This window comes from Lagopus muta, chromosome 6 (genome assembly GCF_023343835.1).
Source record: "Lagopus muta isolate bLagMut1 chromosome 6, bLagMut1 primary, whole genome shotgun sequence".
Taxonomy (NCBI): Eukaryota; Metazoa; Chordata; class Aves; order Galliformes; family Phasianidae; genus Lagopus; species Lagopus muta.
The window spans coordinates 43,129,947-43,149,490 of record NC_064438.1 but is presented as its reverse complement, the minus strand read 5'-3'; the positions used below and the strand labels follow the sequence as shown (position 1 = coordinate 43,149,490).

The 19,544-nt window shown below is 35.8% G+C and overlaps 1 protein-coding gene and 1 long non-coding RNA gene across 3 annotated transcripts in view; one reads left to right on the top strand and one right to left on the bottom strand.

Annotated features, from left to right (window-relative positions):
• Nucleotides 1-2,705: 2,705 nt before the first annotated feature.
• The window catches only part of TTC8 (tetratricopeptide repeat domain 8), a 36,439-nt gene continuing 19,600 nt past the window's right edge, over nt 2,706-19,544 (bottom strand). For both annotated transcript variants that reach the window (XM_048948402.1, XM_048948403.1), the window contains 8 exons: nt 15,643-15,728; nt 13,897-13,984; nt 11,328-11,438; nt 9,233-9,372; nt 7,456-7,630; nt 6,081-6,203; nt 4,726-4,809; nt 2,706-3,132 (listed from right to left, as the gene is read on the bottom strand). In XM_048948402.1, coding sequence (XP_048804359.1) covers nt 3,016-3,132; nt 4,726-4,809; nt 6,081-6,203; nt 7,456-7,630; nt 9,233-9,372; nt 11,328-11,438; nt 13,897-13,984; nt 15,643-15,728 — 924 coding nt within the window. In that variant the 3' untranslated portion in view covers nt 2,706-3,015. The remainder of the gene's footprint in view (nt 3,133-4,725; nt 4,810-6,080; nt 6,204-7,455; nt 7,631-9,232; nt 9,373-11,327; nt 11,439-13,896; nt 13,985-15,642; nt 15,729-19,544) is intronic.
• Nucleotides 6,210-15,681, top strand: LOC125694761 (uncharacterized). The gene is made up of 3 exons (XR_007377696.1): nt 6,210-6,514; nt 13,285-13,383; nt 15,579-15,681. It is a non-coding gene; the product is annotated as an uncharacterized LOC125694761 (long non-coding RNA).

The window sequence follows — 19,544 nt, the reverse complement described above, 5'->3', positions numbered from 1 at the left end:
TTACTCAGTGTCCTGGTAGGCATCTGCTTTTTCCCTACAATGATTTTTGACCTGCATTTCAGACTGTCCAGTTTGGTCTTTGCTCAAGGGGCGTAGCTGATACCTGCCAGTAAGTTTTCATGGCAACTTTTTCTTGCTGTTTGGATGGATGACACATGTCCTAGTTTTGACAAGTGGGCTGGTATAAGAGATTCTTCTAAGCTCTACATTTTTTGCTGCCTGTGGTAGGGAAACAATTTATTTGGTCGAAAGTAACTGTCACAGATGGCATTCGCTCACATTAGCATCGCTGGGGAAGGCAAAATGGCTGTGGTCCTACTGGTGTCAGGGCATGAAAAGTAGCCACTGGGTGAGGGGTGGATGGAAGGGAGCATGCAAATGAACACCCAATCACCCGTTGGAAGGAGGACAAATATACAGTAGTGGAAATGATTAAATATAAAATCTTTCACAGAAGGTACCATAGGTTTTTTTACATCAAAACTTGATGCTGCTCTGGCAGGTAATCACTAAATACTCACAAATTGGGTTCATTAAAAAGAACAACTGGATTAGAAAATTTGGCCCAGGTGGTATCAGAGATCTGAGTGACCCAAATTCTCTAGCCTACAAGAACAGGAAACAATCAAAAGAAAAACGAGAGATAACAGGATAATTATTCAAAATTTTAGAGTGACTGAACTGGCATGTATTGGCAAACTGCTCTTATGCTTTCCAGTGTCATCTGAGACTGCTTTTTGCAGACACGATCCACACTTCAACAGTTTTGTGACTGCTGTTACAGCTTTGACATCCTGCAGAACAATCAAAATTCATTAGTAATACTATTCCTTCATTATGAACTTTTAGGTGGATTCATCCGTCAGAGAGATTCCAGTAACAGAGCTTGTCTAGAGATCAACTGGAATTGGTGTTAGCAACCAAAAACTACGCAAACCTTTACTGTAGGGAGGTAGAAAACTTTAAGCCCTCCCGTCAATCTGCTTTAGTGGTTTCATTCCAGACAGCACTGCTTCGGACATCATCTCTCCTGTAGTTTGAAAAGTTGTGCTGTTTTCTTACACTCCAGTTTTTTTTACTCACAAGGGGCCTTATGAATGCTGGCTTGACACAGCTGAAGCTGTGCTACAGGTTAGATGAAAAATGATTTTTGTATTACAGAAATGCTGCCTACAATATTAAGGTCACACCATCCTAACTTGATTCTACCACAGAGATGAATACAGACTGTGATGCACTGTGCTATGCTGTGTCGTACTAAATTAACTGAGGGCAGTTTGCCCCAGGGCCTGCCGATTCATCTGCTCATCAGAGCTGGCGCTGAATTAACATCAAACAAAATCGAAAGATTCTTCCACAACAAACAGCCTGCTCATTCATCTGTTGTTTCTCTGCAGAGCTGTTCTTGTTACCATATTTGATTTAATTTGCACACATGCTGGTTGTGGAAGAAATAATAAAAATACTGTCACGCACTTGCTTTGGGGTATGAAAGGACAACAAAAGAAATAGCTGCTGCCTTTTGGGGCAATCAAAACACACCATGTAAGGTGTATTTGGAAGGACTTGCAAATGCTGTACATTAAGGAGCTAAAAAGGTTTTAATCCTTACTTAGAAGTGCGTGCATTTTAAATTAATTCACAAAAGAATCTCTTGCCATGTATTCCTTACCATATATTAACCTTTTCCCTTTCAAAATCCAGTATTTTGGATTGATATCAAGAGAATAATGATATCAGATCTATGTTCTGAGGAGTACTATTTGCTAAAATAAAGAGGTATTCAGCACATCAACTTGAGTAGTGATCACAGTAGGTGGGATCATATAAGCACCTATGAGGAACAAGTGAACTGTCACACAGTGGATTAAAAACTGAATTTCTATTACCAGTTTCAGTTCCAGTTCATGTAGAAATAATATTATTTTACTCTGCAATTTTAAAAAATTTTTGAATGTCATATTATTAATTCAAAGTATTCTCAACAGTTGTATTTAAACTGCTAAGACAAACATTTTCTTTTCTGATAGCTTTGTAAGTTTAGCAGTGTCAACTGGAAAGACATAAGTACAGTGGATCAAAGGATGGAAGTTCCTTATAAATTCTTCCTCTTTAGCAAAAAGTAAAATCTTATTTAAATAATGACAAGTGGCAACTAAGGTTCTGTTTTAATTGGTTTCTGAGAATATTCTGACGGTACCAGGTGGGGGAGCACAGGTAACCACCCAATCAATGTTTTGTTCCCAACTGTTAATATGCACTTAGCCAGGTTCTTACATATCTTTTTCCCTCACTAAAATGAAGATTAAGCTCTCTCTTCTAAGTAGAGAGGAATACGTGTTTTGCTTAGTACTGCTTCTGCTGTATTTCAAACTGCTTTACAGCCTCTGACTCTTACTTTCAAGGTAATGAGGATGTAATTTTAACTTATGTAAGTAAAAGCGACAAACCATAGAAGCTGGAATTTATTTAAGTCATAAAGTACAACAAGGAATATAAGAACGTCTGTTTTGTCTCCATACCAAAAAACACAATTTTGCTCAGCATAGGTTTAAAACTTAACATGCAGTAAGAAAATATAGAAAGTATACTATCAAAACCAAGTCTGGAGACTAGTTACGAAGCATACTTACTCTGTGAGGCTCAACAGATTGTCACACAAGAATATATAAAAACTTTCTTTTTCTGCAGAAAAGTCAGAAAAATGTCTTCAGAAATGTTTATTAATATTAAATACACACTTAGTTGTTAATAGATAATTATTTGAAAGTTTTCATACTGGCAACATCCTGCCACTTCTGTGTTCTTGGTTGTATGTAAGTGAAACATGTTTTCTAGCTGTGTTTTAAGATAACAGAAGCTAACACAGACTCCCAAACCTTTCCTGCTACTCTAAATAGCATAGTGTTTGCAACAGGAATGGATTAAGTACAATTTACCTACTTTGAATAAAATGTATGGAACTTTAACTCTAGAGAACTTTAAGCAGATTTTACACGTTCAAAAAATATGTTATCAGAGCATAGCAAAGCGCTCTTTTAGTTGTTTGATGAGTTGTTGTGTATCAACGTGGCCTGGAAATGCTTCCTCTGACTTTTGAGCAGCCATGTAACTCCTCTGAAAATCTCCAATCTGTAAGATACACAAAATAATTTTGTAAGTACAAGCATGACAACACTTGCATCATACATTTTGTGCAGTACATTTCTAATACTCACAAATGTTTAAATGTAACCAGTTGGTCCTGAGTACGACCTCATACTTACTACAAGGGGTGACGAGATAAAAGACAGAAGTGTGATTTATTTATTTATTTTAATGGGAGGGGTGCATCGAAACAACTTCATATCCTACCCGACTTGGAGGAAAGACAACAGGGTACGCTATGCTCACTACTTAAAGTGAGAAGGAATAAAAAGGGGAAGACCTGATTTTAAATTTCATTGAAGTGCTGTCATAAATAGAGAAAGGAGGGAGTCAAACTGGCACCTGCAAAGGTTGCAACCCCTTGTGACTTCCTGCTTCCTCACAGAGAGACAGGGATAGGATCAGAGAACTAATTAATTGTATGTTACTCCTTTGCTGTTTTTAGAACTGTTTGCACGTTGTTTCCAACTTTGTTGTGTTTTTTTTTTCTTAAATAGCCAGCAGTTTTTTGGATGAGGGAAGTGCGTGTAAGGACAGCATCTCAGAAAGTGAGTTCACAAAAACAAACAAACGTTTGGGATCCCATCTAGAAAAAGTGATAGATTCTGGATGGGAAGTGAGACCTGAATTCGTTGCCTGTGTGTCAGTCTACACACAGCTTTGGTACATCAATAATTCTCTGAAGAGAAAAAAAGCAGTCCAGGCCAGAGATTTCTGTCTTGTAAACCATCCCTTACACCGGATCTGTTATCACACTTCATTAACAGCTAGATGATCTTGCCATCTGTCTCCTCCTACAACCAATGCAGTTCTTCTGGGCAAAAAGATACATCATGACATTTGCAAACTAGGATTTACTCTTTAATCAGTAATTACAGAATGCAATTATTATAAACAGTCTTCCATTTCACAATGAAGATATGTTTACAAATTAATGAGTTATCCTCTCCTTGATGCGTGTACTTAAGTATCTGTAGGAGTTGTGCTGCTACACAAACGGACTCATAACCGAATCTTAAAGTTGTAGGCTCCAGCCAAGGAGTATTTTTTTTCCAATTTTACAAAATTCTGGGACAAGTTTCTCTTTATTGGTGGTAATTCAGTGTCTGAGACCTCATTATGAATAAAATATCAGCACACAAAATTCAGTGGTCACAAATCTGAAGAACAGATATTCCCTTTGAGATCACTAAAATAGGAGTTTAATAACCAGGATTCCTTCAACGATTACTGATAAATCATTTGATACTCTATCAGTTCACATTCTGAAAGAGTCATTGACTGTAAAGAAGTGGAATTATTAATGGATTGTTCATCTTCCAAACATATTTTTAGAATTACAGTTACTCTGTAGCTAGTTGGCTACTCTTAACAGCAAATATCTGAACGACTGCTTTTACAAACCTTCTGGGTATTAAAATGAAAATGTAACTTAAGTTTTATCTTGAGGTTATGCATTTTTTTTTTTTTTTTTTTTTTAATCCTACCTATTTAGAAAGAAAAAAAGTACTAACAATAAAAAAATCCTACCCCACAGAGGTTCAATTTTTAGACTTTAAGGATAGGACAGAGCCTTACCTTCTCTGAGAGTACTGCAAAATTAAAGTGGGGCTCATACATATGAGGTGCTAAGTAAGAAGCAGTCTGCAGCAAAGCTCTTGCCTGGGTACAGAAAAAAACAAACATGTTAAAAATCTGTGAGGGAAGGATCTAATGCAATCTTCATAATCCCTGAAAGAAATAATCTGGAGTTCTCTTTTATTGGGACTTAATAGACTTCCAAATGACCATGCGTTCTGTTTTGCTCAGCCTAAATTGCCCAAACATTTTGAAGAATACGGCAAATAGTTTCTCCCATGAAAGAAAGAAATAAAGAAAAAGATCTTTGGGCCTAGGATGTACTTTTAAACAAATCACTGAGAAATGTGAAGCTGTAAAACTTGACTCTGATTAAGTACTGAATAATCTACTTGCTGGAGTCAGTCCTTTTTCTGACCAGCAAAACAATGTTAAAAACCAATAAAAAATTAAGTACCAGAGCATGCATTTTTATGCCATAAATTCAACAGAAAATTTGGATCAGATTCTGAACGCATTCACTATAGCATGGAGAATGTGGAAATATATCACATCTTTTAAATACAATGATATCTGTAAAGTGGAAAGGTAGAGAGCATAGAATTCATTAAGACTCCCTCAGTCCAGCAACTTTGAGCACATGCATGCAATAACACTGTGAAATAAAATAAATTAATAGACAAGCAGAATGTCTTCATATTGTTTTCTATACTTTTTGTTCTGAACGATCCTAATTTTTATTATGCGTGTGAGGCAAGAAGAAAATTGAAAATTTTAAGCTGAAAAACAAAATACAAAATATTTGATTACAGTGTAAAGGCTCCCTATTCCTAGTTGTTAGCAATGACTTCTGCAATGAACAGAAGTTCTACCTAGGATTTAAATGTCAGTAGTGTGACTGAATACGAAGCTGAAACCAAAACTGAACTTCATCTGAAATCATCCAGTGCTGGGCTCACTCCCATGGTGATCGCCAGCCTACCTGAATAAAGCTAACTTCAGAATGATTTGCTCTTAAAAATGTATTTTAAAAACTCATTATATTATACTATATTGTAGCTCCCCAATGTCTACATGTACCCCCTCCCCCCCAAACAGTCTTGCTCCTAAGCAGAAAGGTTAAAATAGTCCACAGTAGTTCTAATAGTTCAACAAAGAGATTCTATCTTCCACTGTATGCATATAAAAGCGTCCACTGATTGCTTTCAGCCAACTGTGTTTGCCAGTTACACAGCTAATTGCAACGTAACACAGCATACCCACTTGAGGTGAAATGAGCCACCAACTTTCCTGAAGTCTTTTAGTATAAGCAGGCCAGAGGAAGCATTCTGCTTAGGTACATTTTCAACACCAACCTGTTCAATGTGACCTTTTTGCATTTCCAGCACAGCCAAGTTGTTGTAAGCTTCTGCATAGTCGTTATTGTTGATTAAGGTCAGTTTGAAACACTGGTAAGCCAGATTCAGGTCTCCTATCCCCTAAAAGTAAGATTGCATTTTACTTTGTGAAAATACTGGAAACAACATGCATCTGTTTTGCTGTTTTGGTCATCTTTTTCATACATATGTACTACCATGAAGTGCAAATTACAATAAAAACATGCTGATGAGAACCATATGTGCTTTCTTCTCAGATCATCTCATTTATTTCTCATTCTTTATCCAGACAGCATTGTTCCTCTCCAGGACAAATTTCCATGCTTCAAGTGAGATTCAGTTCATCCAATTTAACTTTTAGATGGCAAGAGTATCATCTAAAGACCATGCAATATGATACCTTTTATAACAAGGTAAGGAAAATAGAAGTGTCTCCAGGCAAAAAATCATTCTGCTTCTCAGTCTCTTCATGGATTAAAAAAAAGCCATATAAAGCTACTTAGTACAAGACAGAAAAAGGGAGATTAATCTCTTTGTATGGAGCCACTGCTTTAATGCTCTAGTTTTAGGACAAAACCGATACAGCATCAGGTTAAATCTTCTAAGTGAAAAATGCTGAAAAATACATGCATACTAATTCAGATTTTGGTGTTTTAGGCAGTATAAATTAATATGTTTATCCTAGTTACTCTATAAAGAAGAAGAGCAGCTGAGTTTCTCTCTGACTTAAGTTAAACAGTAATCAGCATTTGGACAGACCCTGTAAGGGAAAGCTAACAAAAACATTATTTAGTAACCCTATTCTGGGCAGATAAACAGATATCTAACACAACTTCTGGCAGAACATCCATAAAAATGGGCACTTAATGCAAATTAATGCACAAACTTAACAAATTTTATTACATAATTACAAAATACTTCTGTTGCCTACCACAACAGGATAACATGCCTCCTCAGCTACCCACTGCTCAGCATTCTTTATGACCAGAAAATCAATCTAATGCTTTATGTCACATAAGTTACAGCCCAGAGAAAAATATCTTGAACGCAATTTTTTTGTTGGACTAGCCCCCAAGGGCTGGGATGTACTGCAAATTTTCAGAAAGAATGGAAGGCTGAAGATGGTTGGGAAGGGAGTGCCTTTTAGCAGGAGTAAATTCTATTCTGTGATCATGTGCAAAACTTTCCTTGCCTCTTCTTGTCTCCTGAAATGCAAATAAACCCTTAGTTAAGTCTGTACTATACTTTATCCATGACAATATCAGCTTTCATATTTCAAAGTAGGACAATGATTACTTCCAAGCTGTTTTCCAGTTTCTGTACTTTTTCAGAATGACTTTAGTGTTTTTCATACCACAGCCACATGTCCCAGGTTGTACCACACATCTGCTGTCTCCTCTTCATTTTCAGCCAAAAACAGCGCACGTTCAAATGAAGTTAGTGTCATATCATACTGCTGGGCATAGAAGCAACAGAGGCCCAGATTGTTAAAAAGCTGGTAGTTATAAACACCCATCTGCAGGAGCCGTCTAGATTGAAAGAAAATATTAATTTATTTTTAAGATCAATTTAAAATATGAGTCCTATTCTAAATGACAAAATTATCTTCTCCTTACTCCCTATTCCAAAAGAGCGTGGTAGCCATGTAAGTTAACTGTATTTTGTGCTCTCAGACAATTTTGTTATAGTCTAACGGTATGAGAACTGCTGAGTGACGGCCTGAACCTCTGATTGATCACCTGAGGTGAGCCATGAGTCAGCCAGAGGAGCACAGCTGAAGGCAATTCTCCTGTGCTGCCGGAAGGCGTGGAGCCAGGCTAGAGCCTCCGAGACCCATTTAAGAGCTGGCAACCAGGGGGAAGGATCTCTTCTGGACATCCGCTCTGCTGAAGTTTTGTAAGTGAGCCCAGGATAGAGGTAAGCTTTCTGTCTATTCTCTTTTTGTTATCATAATCTGCTTTGCCTAACTCTCTTGTTTATTTTGTAGTTATAACATTTTAATAGTCATTGATTATACACCGACAGTTGGTTAAGTGGGTAATGCATAGCATTTCTGGTTAGTGGAATTAGAGCTGTACAAAACAGTCTTCATGTAAATTAGATAAGTTCTGGTATTTTGACAGCATCACGTGATCTGACTTTACTGTAAAACAGAGCTGTACACAGATTTTCTCCATTTCCTCTTTCCAGTCCCTTAACCTCAATCAGACCGTGATTTTTTCCAGCTACTCTTTGTAACGCTTCAGACTTCAAATTTTTGTTTCATTCCTATCCTTCAACACCACTTTAATCAGTACCACTGCATCTAGTATATGAACCTACACTGATCTTACTTTTGAAGCATAAGTCAAGTTTTGATTCAAATTGATTTTATTTGTCTTCTAGAATAGAGATGTTTTATAAAATTCAGCTGATTAACATTTATAGGGAAAACAGATATGCTAAGAGGGCCAGGGTTTAAGAGGGCTGCTGCTATTGGTATCACTGTGAGTTTCTAAACTTAAAGCATTAAGCAGCTCAGGTACACCAGACATGACATTGCAGTGCTTGTACCGCTTCAGTCTGCTCTTAGGCTTAGGAATATGAGTCAGACTCCTTTGCAATCTGGCTGTATTAAAATAAAATAAAAACAGGCATCATTTAAATGTCTTTTTATTACTTGCAGCAAAACACAAGGGAATCCCAGTCTACATTAAAGTAAGAGGTTTTGTGGTCACAACTACCTATGCCTTCAGGTAGAGTTTTTCAAAGCCCTCTCCTTCTCCAAAGGCTGAACAGGAAGCCCATATGCCTCCTGAAAGCAAATGAAGTTGAGAGTAAGGTACAGTGTTCTTAAACTGCCTCATGTTGTGAGAGATCACTTCTGGTTTAATAATCAAACAATCAGTGATTTAAATAACCTCTTGATACCTCTACAAGCTTCATGTGCAGCAATGAGAAATTCTTTGAGAGAGATGCAATTATCACTGGCAGAGAAGATATGTATATTAGTGAGCTGATTTTCTGGTGATCTTTGTCCAAAACTTTATCAGTGTCAATCTCTTAGCTGTTTTACTGTCAGCATTACAAAAGCCAACCCTATCAACCTTCTATGCATCCAGTTCCTCCTCCCTCCCCACAAGAATAGATACCTATAGAACCGCAGAGCTATCTCAGGCTGGTCTGAGTAAAAACGGTTACTGCCAATGCATGCTATTGCTTCCACGTGAGTATTGTCTTGTTTTAAGACCTCTTTATAGTACTCTGCAGCTGAAGATATATCATTCATTTCCTAAGTAAGGGGGAAAAATCGGATTAATTCTACTTTTATCAGCAATTTCTATAATAAAACTTACCAAAATGTCTATCTACTGAGTGCTTTATCTGTGTCCTGCACAGTACTTAATTGAGATTAATACTGTATGCTTTTACAGTTCACTAATTGTACAATGCTAAATCACTTTTCAGCAACTTTTGAAGTGACACACATCCATGAGAAGAATGCATTTATCAATGCTAGCTGTACTTGTCATAATTCTATGCCACTGGTACAAAAAAGATATTTTTAAGGAAGAAAGATTGGCCATAAGCTCAGCATGTACAATGGGTATTTGCTAGCTTTTGTACAACACCTTAAGATACACAGTACTGTCCAGCCAATTTCCTAGTATGAAATAAAACAGAAAACTTATTTCCCCTGACAACGTCTCCATTATTTTCAATGTTTTCTAAGTCAACTCATGAATTGCTTTGAACATAAGTAAGAGTATAATTGTATGTGAAGAATTAGTATATGCCTTTGAAAACAGGAATCGTGGATTTATTACCAAAACTTGGACTTGCTAGGATATGCCAGTTAAGAGAACTATATTTCACTTCAAAATACGCTTGGATATATGCTGGTTGGCAAATGAATCAAGGTGGATTCTTTGCTGTAAACATCACTGTTTCTGAGGAAGCAAATCACCACAGGACCTTGTTCTATATTAGAAGAAAATAAAGTGGTTAAAAACACACTTGTGTTTAGAGAGGAATAGTTTCTACCTGTGTGCTGTAGATAGATTGTACTTTCAATCTGGAGAAAGAACAAACTTTTATTTAACCTTAGTAGCACGTTTAGCCATTAAAAATGTATTTCCTGCCATTAAAGGAAACAGTACCAAAGCTGTCCCTGTACAAATAATGCTTTTTTAAAAGCAAACAAGGTCCATAACTCTTTCTGCAATGAGAAAGTAGTGGCAGAGAGAAGTTCTGATTAAGATGCCTGATGCATATATTCCATTTATGATTGTGTAGCAAGAACAGCTCTCTGCTGCAGTACAGATCTTTGCTAATAAAGCTATAATCCTGCACTCAGGTGTCAGTGTAAAAACTATATCCTGTCAACTTCAGGTTTCTCTTTAATAATTCCTTAAAGGGTTATGCAATGTTATTTATATGGTTCTGCAAAATCATATCCATATTAAAAACTGTTTAACAATTCAGAAAGAAATGCCTCTAAAATTATGCAGATATTTTCTTCCTTGCTGAAGGACAAAAAGGATTTAATATGAAAATGGATTAATGCTTAGGGGTTAGATGAAAATGATGAGAATAGGAAAGAATGCCAAATATGAATGTAGAAAAAAGAACACTACGTGACTTTGTTTTAAACATTGGTTTGGGAATATAATCACTAAGTCCACTACTTAACGTGAAGATACACATTTCAAAAATGCAAAATACGTGGTTACCAAGCTAAACTGAAACAACTACTTTAAAACTAATCCTAATTAAAATAACAACTATTTCCATAACTAAGAAACATGTTCCAACTGTCCTCACCAGCTTAAGAAGTCAACTGTGACTTATGGGACAATAAAGACAACCCTTATCAGTAGTCTATCTCGCTGCTTAATCCTGCCAGCAGGCTGTTGATGACTTGAGTGCTTTTAGTCCAATTTAAAATACTTGTAGATGAACTAGGCCTAGATACATGGACAACACCTGGAATGCTTGACTTAATGTGATTTTACTTCTGCACATCTCAACAAGGAAAAATAGGATCTCACTGTTGTAATGAACCACTGAAAGAAGTGTCCAAGACTCCCCCGACACTACTTTGGAATTTTAGATTATATTTTTGCATTAATGATACTGTAGATCAGTGTACTTAATTTCTGATGTCTTTACACTTACGTTCAACTGTTGGCTCTTTTACTTGCTTGGGCTGCTAGCCTTGGCCACAATTACATATTGCATGCATACCTCGTAGATCCTGGCAATTCCACAAATAAGAGTCACTTCTCCTGGAAATCGTTCTAATCCTTGCTTGAAAAGGTTTACTGCTGTTACAGGCTGATCCAAACGCAAATACACCTAAGAAAATAAAGTGTATAAAAAAATTAAAATGTCCTCTTATACTGCTGTTATACAAGGGAGGTTAAATGGAAGGAATGAATCCTCCCAAATTAGCTGAGATTGTGGGTAATATTACAAAAATAAGGCAGCTAATACTGGATATAGATAAAATAGACTAATTAATATATTAATATAATAGGCTAATTAAGATAATTAAATTTGAATGCATATCATCTAGACATTATTTATTAATCCAGACATTACCCTAAACTAAAAAATGTTATCACCGTATCAAAATAACAAAACTTTGACACTGAGGTGCACATATTACCTTATATATAGTTTTAAAAATGTATATTTGGGCTTGAAAGTACTGCATATTCAGGTTGATAGTGCTGAAATAACAAAATATTTTACTTGGTCTAATTAGACTGCACTGCACCAGGCAGTGATGCTGTCAAATTTTCTTACTGCTCTGCCAGCTTTTCCTTTCATAAATAATAAAATCCCTTAGCAGCAAAAAGGCATTTCAGTCCTTGTAATTTTGGCTTCTATGCTGATTATGACCACATGTGATGTGGATAACTTTGTGTGATAATTAGATAGAGGACGTCAATGTGTTGATAGGGGCCACCTCTGCAGCAGTCTGAGAGTACAAATCGAAAGCCTTCCTGTTTCGTGGTATCTTAAAAAGCAGCTACAGCAAAGGAAACCCTCCTCACTCACCTACTTTGAGAAACTAGATGACTACAGTGACTTATCTGTCTCCCACTGAGTGGAAAAGTGTTTTCAGTGCTCCTGATGGAAAAATATCGCATTTAATAATACTACTTGACATACCTGAAATTTTCGTAAGCTGGAAGTTTTGTTTATTTGTTTGCATGTTTGGGTTTTGTCCTAATCTAGCTATGAAGCTATCTTCATATTCTTAGAATAAGAACTGTTAAAAGAGGAGATAAACTCCGTAAGATATGTTCCTTTTAAAAAATCTTTTTATCTTTGTTTATGAAATACGTTTTATCTCTTACCCAGGTATAAAAACCCTATTCCCAGCCAGTCTGGGTCATGAAATACTTCGTAACTTCTCAACAATCTTGACTTGTTTTAATGGTCTTTACTTTTTCAGTTTTCTTTCAATCTTTTAATCTTTCTTTCATAAATTACACTTCAAAGGAGAGTTAGCTTTCAGGAAAACTTAAAATAGAACTAACAAACTCTTGCTAACTGTTGTTGTAGAGAATGTAACAAGAAAACTAATAGGGAGTGCGGTATTGGTCAGTTTACACCGAACTTGAGGTAATCCTATTACTTTTTAATGGCTGCTTAACTCAAGATTTATTTTTTTCAGTATTGTCAGATCAAGATATAATTCAGTGTCCTACTCTACTGCCTGTCCACCCAGGCACTAACTGTCACTAGCTCATGTTGTGTAATGCCTTCCACTTGAGCTAGCTGGTCTATGGAGTGGGAAGTAGAAGTTCAAACCTGCTCTTACATGAGCTAGTGGTGAGAAATGGCTGTACACATCTCCCATCATAAATCACTGTTTGTTAGTGCAATCCAATGTTACTTGGATCATTCTCTGTAGATAACGTATTTTACAGAGTGACTCCTGTTAGTGATACAATTCTAAAATGACTAAGCTCAATGAATAAACTAACTCAAACTGCTGTATTGAAGATACATCTTCAGATATAAACGGTAATTTACATTCTAAAAGTAAACAGCTCAAGAAATACAAAGGTACAGCAAATATCATCATATGAATATCTGAATTATCTACTGCTAATGAGGATTTTTGGATAGATTTGAGACAGCTGCCTTGACAAGAGCTGACAGCAAAACTGATTTCATCTCTTTTTAGGACTAGCGGAAGAAAAATGCAGGTTTAGTTTCTCAGAAGCAATCTCACTTTGAATGTCCTGGAAAATTGTTACGAGTCTGATGTTTGTGAGATCTGCAAGTAAGTAATTCTGAGGTTCAGCTGTGCTATTTGCTTTCTTAAGGATTTTAATGCCTTTATTTAAGGAGAACATTCTCTGCTTCAAGGTCTCTGACTGCCTTCTTTAAGCTCAGTTTGTTTTGATTTTGCTTGTGAAACTATGATTTTGATCTTCACTCTTCACTTACTGATTTATTCCATTAGTTTCCTAGGAGACCATGGATAGCTACACTATTCCTCATACTGAAACTCCAATAATTATTTAGCTGTGTAATCCTCACCGGACTTTAGAGCAAAGAACAGAGTATGGTACCAGAAAGGATTTTTTTCATGAAATCTGGAAGGTTCAAAATCTTTTTTCAAACTATAGATTTCAATTTCAACTGCAAGCATCTTTTATCTCACATCTATGTGGAGATCAGACACTATAAACTCAATGGTGTTATCAAGCTCAATACTCAGCTTTTCTAGTGTATGGACTTCTCCAAGATAAGTTGGGATTTCAATTCACCCTGAAATAAGCAAATGACTTACTTTTGCCAAATACAAGATTGTATCAACCATGTCCTGCTGCTTGAGAGCTGACTTGAATTGTTTTTCAGCTTCTCGATACAATCCTAACCTAAAGAGACAACAGAGAGATGTAGAAGGTTGAGGGTTTTTTTGTTTTTCTTTTTTAAATAAAAGCCTATTAATTAATGAAGCATAAACCAAAAAGGAATTGCCCAAAACCATATTTTAAGGTCACGCAAACAAAACTTATGCTGTTGAATACATTGAGATTATAAAGACAAACATTTAACATTATGAAAAAGACAAATTCATGACATCACAATTCTATGGAAGACAACAACAAGTGATCCTGGTTGTCTGATGTAAGTGCACCTTGAATGACTAAAAAATATTTTTGACAACGTATGAAGTTAACATTCTTTTAATATTAGTAATTCATTGTTCTGTCTTGAAAAAGTAACAAAAACCATACATATTCATGTTATGACAATTAATATTACTAAATTAGAACATTATCCATCTATTTTCATCTACGGTCACTGTATGTTTCCCAGTGAATACAGAGAACCTTACTTAGCATTTTTAATCTTACTAACAATAGTTCTCTCTTCTCATTTATGTAAATACTCTTAAAAATAATGCATAGTCCCATGTGAAATCTACTGCTGTATAAATAGCAGTGGAGACTTCTGCTACTTCAGATAGATAATAGAAAGGGCAGTAGAGGACATTGCTTGTTGTTTTTTTTACACGTTTGCAGAGGAACGTGAGAATTTCTGGGTCTTGTACAAGTCCCCAGATGGCAATTTAGTCTGGCTGTATATTGATAATAATAACAGTATAATAACAGTTTCTGGTTTCTGTCTTCTGGAACAAACAGAACAGTGGCCCAGTCTTCTCAGCTGTCATCATCTCATTATAATCCTGCGTTTCTACTCCTTGGGTCTTCTTCCCCAGTACAAAGCTGTCTTCTTTAACTGTTACTTCTTTCATCACCCACAATCATTCTATTTACATTTGCTCTCCTTAAGCTTTCTTTCAAAATATTTCAAAATGTTTTTCAGCTTGTCTTCTGGAAGCACAGCCACAGCTTCTTTGCCCTGGCAAGTTCCCTTACTCTCCCAGTTCCTCATCAGCAAACACTTTCTCCTAAAAATAATAAAACATCTGTTGCTGATATTAAAAATCTTTAACATGCAGTGAATAACAAAAAAAAAAAAAAAAAAAAAGCTGTATTGTAAGCTTCACCACAGCTTTGTCTTCAGTTCATGCAAATCACTTGCTTTCTCTTGGGGGAGGGCATGTGCCAGTGTTGCTGTGTGCCAGCTGTTCCTGCATGCTAGCTCTGAGGCCTTGCACCTTTGGAACTGCCTGGTATTCCTCAGGTAATGCATCTCTGGCAGACACTGGTTAACCTCAATATTTCATTTTTTATTAATTTATCAATCTAAAAATCTCATTGCCAGTTATATTTCTCAAGCCAATATTCTAATGTTCATTCTGTTAACAGTAGTTTTGTTTATTTACTGACTCTTCAAACAATGACTTCGAAAATCTTTAATGAAGTTGAAGCTGCAAATAATTTAGTTATTTAAAGGTACTCAATATTGGCTCTTTTACCTTCAGCAGCAGACCATAATCTCCTTGTATTAAAGAACAGACCTTTCTAACTAAAAACCACTGAACCATTTTTGACTCTTCAGCACACAGCAGCTCAGGTCCTGCACTTTCACTCACTGAGCACTGAAGAAATGAACAACGGCTTACCTATAGAAGCACTTCCCAATTTGGACTTTCCACCACCAGTCCTTGAATTGTGCATGTTCAGTGGCAAGGGCTGCCAAATCTAGAGCCTTCCAAAACAAACCCATCATCTCAACATTAATATCTTCAATGTTTACATAGAGAAAAAGAAAACAACATAACTTTTCTAAAGAGAAAACAAACAGTCCTGGTAAACCTGAGGTGAGTGCACAGATTTGTTTTCTGTTTTTACAGTTTGTTGCATAAAGTAGCTAAAAGGATAACTTTTTTCCTAATAGTTTCTGGTAGTGCAAGGAGAAAATACAAAATTAATTTGATTAGAGTCCTAAATTGCAGCTTCAGAACTCCAGACTTCCCTTCTTGGTTCATGATAAGTTGTTGAAAACAAGTAGAAATGTACTAAAGAAATTATTTTGCCAGTTTGAAATACTACCAAAATTGTCATCTAATTACTAATTCAGGCTGCCTCCACTTCTTGGAACTCTCAGGTTATGTAAATAATTACATAATAGTAAAAATAGACAAATAGACTTAAGAAATAGCTACTGATAAAGTGGAACTCTAGGATCTCTTCTACCTGGTATACTGGAAACACAGGTAGACTAATCAACGTGCTGTCATTGGCCATCATAGACAGAATCTGTGGCTTTTTGTGTTTTAGCTATCATTTCTAGATTTCTCTTAAACTGATGTTTTCTGTACCAAAAGCTACCAAAAAGCAAATATTATATTTATTTATCCAAAATTCCAGTTTTACCGAGAATATATCAAGGTAACACAATGTCCTTTTTGTCTTAGGAATAGTCTTAAAAGCTTTAAAGCATAAAGAAATATAATGAAGAAATTATTTTCTCTGTTTTAATGAGCATTTTATAGATCACAGAGATAAGGACCTAGATGTCTGTTACAAATGTAGAAGAATTCTGTGCACTGCTCAACTTGTTGCACAGAAAGCAATAGTTTCCAGGAAAAAATGTCAAATACTTGAAATACGACAGAGTCTAATTTAGTGACACCTGCCTTTGGGCTTGATTCCTGTTTTTTTTTGCTAGCTGAGGCTGAAGTAATCAACAAAGAGTGGCAAAGTCAGTGGAACTGCATAAACTTAAACATGTTGCTCTCTCTTGCCTCTGTGAAAAAGAATATTTTTTGTAGCAATTCGGTTTAAGGATTTGCTCTGATAATGTCCTCAAGCTGAGAGACAGTTGTCAATCTCAGCTTCTGTGACAGGAGTGAGAAAACTGAGGAAGGCTTACACCCCTGAAGTCACCATTTGTTTCAGGTATGTGGAATCCTAGAAGCCCTCGGATGGCAGAGGTTATCTTCGCTGCCTTCTGTTTCTTAATAGCTTTGCAAATTGCACAACAGGACTCCTGGACTACAGCTACATAGGGGAAAACCTTGCTTCAAGAAAAAAAATCACGCTTCCTTTCTAGACAAATACTTCAAACTGAAGGTATATAAGCAATTCTATACTGGTGTGCTTCACTGGGAAAATTCTGGAAAGCAGCTGAGATTTCAAATTGGTAAAGAATGTGTGCATCTGTCAGATACCACACCTCTTTCAAACAGGCCACAAGCAGTCACATAAAAGAATTAAGGATCATTCTATAAATAACATACTTTAAAGAGCCTTCCTTAGAGCACTCTGGTGACAAGGATTCAAAAAGAAGGCCTGAATTTCAAACAGCCATCCCTTCTGTAGCTACACATTCAGCTTTCTTTCTGGTACCCTAATTATTTCTGAAAACTATTTTATGCAAGGCTAACAATTCTGGCTGCTATTGGAAAGTAGGAACTAAAACTGCTTCAGGCGTAGTAGAACATAACAAGAGTACTTTTGCTGTTAGTGCAGATCTTGGAATCTTACTGTGATCTTATTAAGAGCATCAAGAAACAAAGCACAACTTTATTCTGAAATTAGTTTCTGAAACTCAGTAAGTCCTGTTTTTATACTTTTCTGTTAAGGAAATGGGAAAGGAGTAGGAATATCCTATTCCTGATCTTTTACATGTAATCACAAAACCCACAAATATTATCAACATTTCTGCAGTGTTTGCCCAAAAAGTCTTTATGCATATCAGCATCAGATTCCTGCACACCAGTAGTTAAGAATTTCTGATGGTATTACAATGAATTCTTTTGACAATGTGGCCTTTGAAATGTTAGTTTGTTAAAACAAACTTTCAAAATATTTCAACTTCATTCTGCTACAAACTTCTTTTTCAATCACACAGTTTAGGTACAAATCAATGTTCAAACTGCACAGCACATTCATTTAAAAACTATAATAACAGTACTAAGTGTTCAAAGCGTCCTGCAGCCCTGTGTATTGCTGAGTATTGGTACAGTCATAGTAGTATCTCATAGAGAAAGACAGTGAAGACTGTAGATTGACAGATACTGTTACCTACTTTCAAGGATTTTTACTTGTAATGTAGCAGGGGAAAAAAAAAAAAGAAAAAAAAGGATTGTGAAATAGTTTTAATTAATTTTAAGATAGAGTTACAAACTAGTATATATCATCTGGGAATACTGGTCAGCTGAGACTGTGACTCTTAGAACATTTAGCATATTTATTCATGAATGCAGGAGTCTCTATCATCAACAGCCTTAATCCTGGCAGGTCTTTCATGCTATATTTAGCATGATTCTGAAACTTTTTTTAAAGTCTAAATTTAAGACAAAATTTGTTTTTTTAACAATTACTCTCCTTAACTAAACTGTGCTATATTACTACAGTCCTACAAGCTGTATTATATTATCTATGTATTATACTATGGTATTGCAAAATTAAATCAGTAAACATATATTTATTTCGAACTCGGTTATTTCATTCTTGGCATTGTGCACGCACCAAGAAATTACATACATGGAAACAATAGGAGGCATCTATTGCTTCTTTCACATGATGTTGGATAGAAACAATTCTCCCAGCAACTGTTATTGACTAAATTCTTACATACAGGCAAGCTGACACAGGATAATCTAGAAAACAGCTGAGTAAATGACATCAACCATGGTTCATTTAAAACAATTTATTTGGATGAGTGTCTTCTGAAATTCTGTGGTTTGTAAATCTTACATAATTCCATTATAAATAGATTTATATTGAAGTGTATAAACTTCATATTGTTATAAAGAACAAGAGTGCATCACAGGTTTTTATTTCTGGACCCAAGGACATATCGTACATTCTTTGTTCTGCCTCAAGTCAAAATATGTGGCTTTCATCATCTACCTACAAACAGTGGTAGGATACAATGTCACAGACTACTGTTGAAATAAGTAGAAACTCAACTATTTCTGGTCAAGTCTTTTCAACTGCTCTGCTCTTAGGGCACGCAGACCATAAAATGGCATTTAGAAATACTCAAGGAATATAGAAAGTGTATGTCTTCAAAACAGAACAAGTAAAGAACAATAATGGATAGGGTAATAGGAGTTTCTTCAGATAAGTATTAGTATTAGAAGTATTAAAGTATTAGTATTTCATTAAGGTAGATGAAAGAATTTTTGAATGCATTTCCACATGCCGAATAAGCTCCCTGCTCTTCTTCCTTCCCCCACGTTATGACAATTGATAGATTACAGATAAATTTACCGTTAATTTAAACTGATTTCTTAGCGTTATTTGTGTGGTTGAATGCACGCTGATTAATGATATTCCCAACTGAAATTGCCACGACATTTTTTTTCTTTCTATAGACTGGTTGAATACTAAACAGAAGCAAAGTAATAGAACTGCTGCCATTGCTTTTAAAATAATAATGCAGTTGAAAACACACTGTTTCAGATCAGCAGGTGATGAAGGAACATACCCTCACTGTTACTTTGTGTTTTATTTGTATAACTGCAGGAGATCATCTTTAAATTCTAACCATGCAGATAGGTTGCTAGTAGAG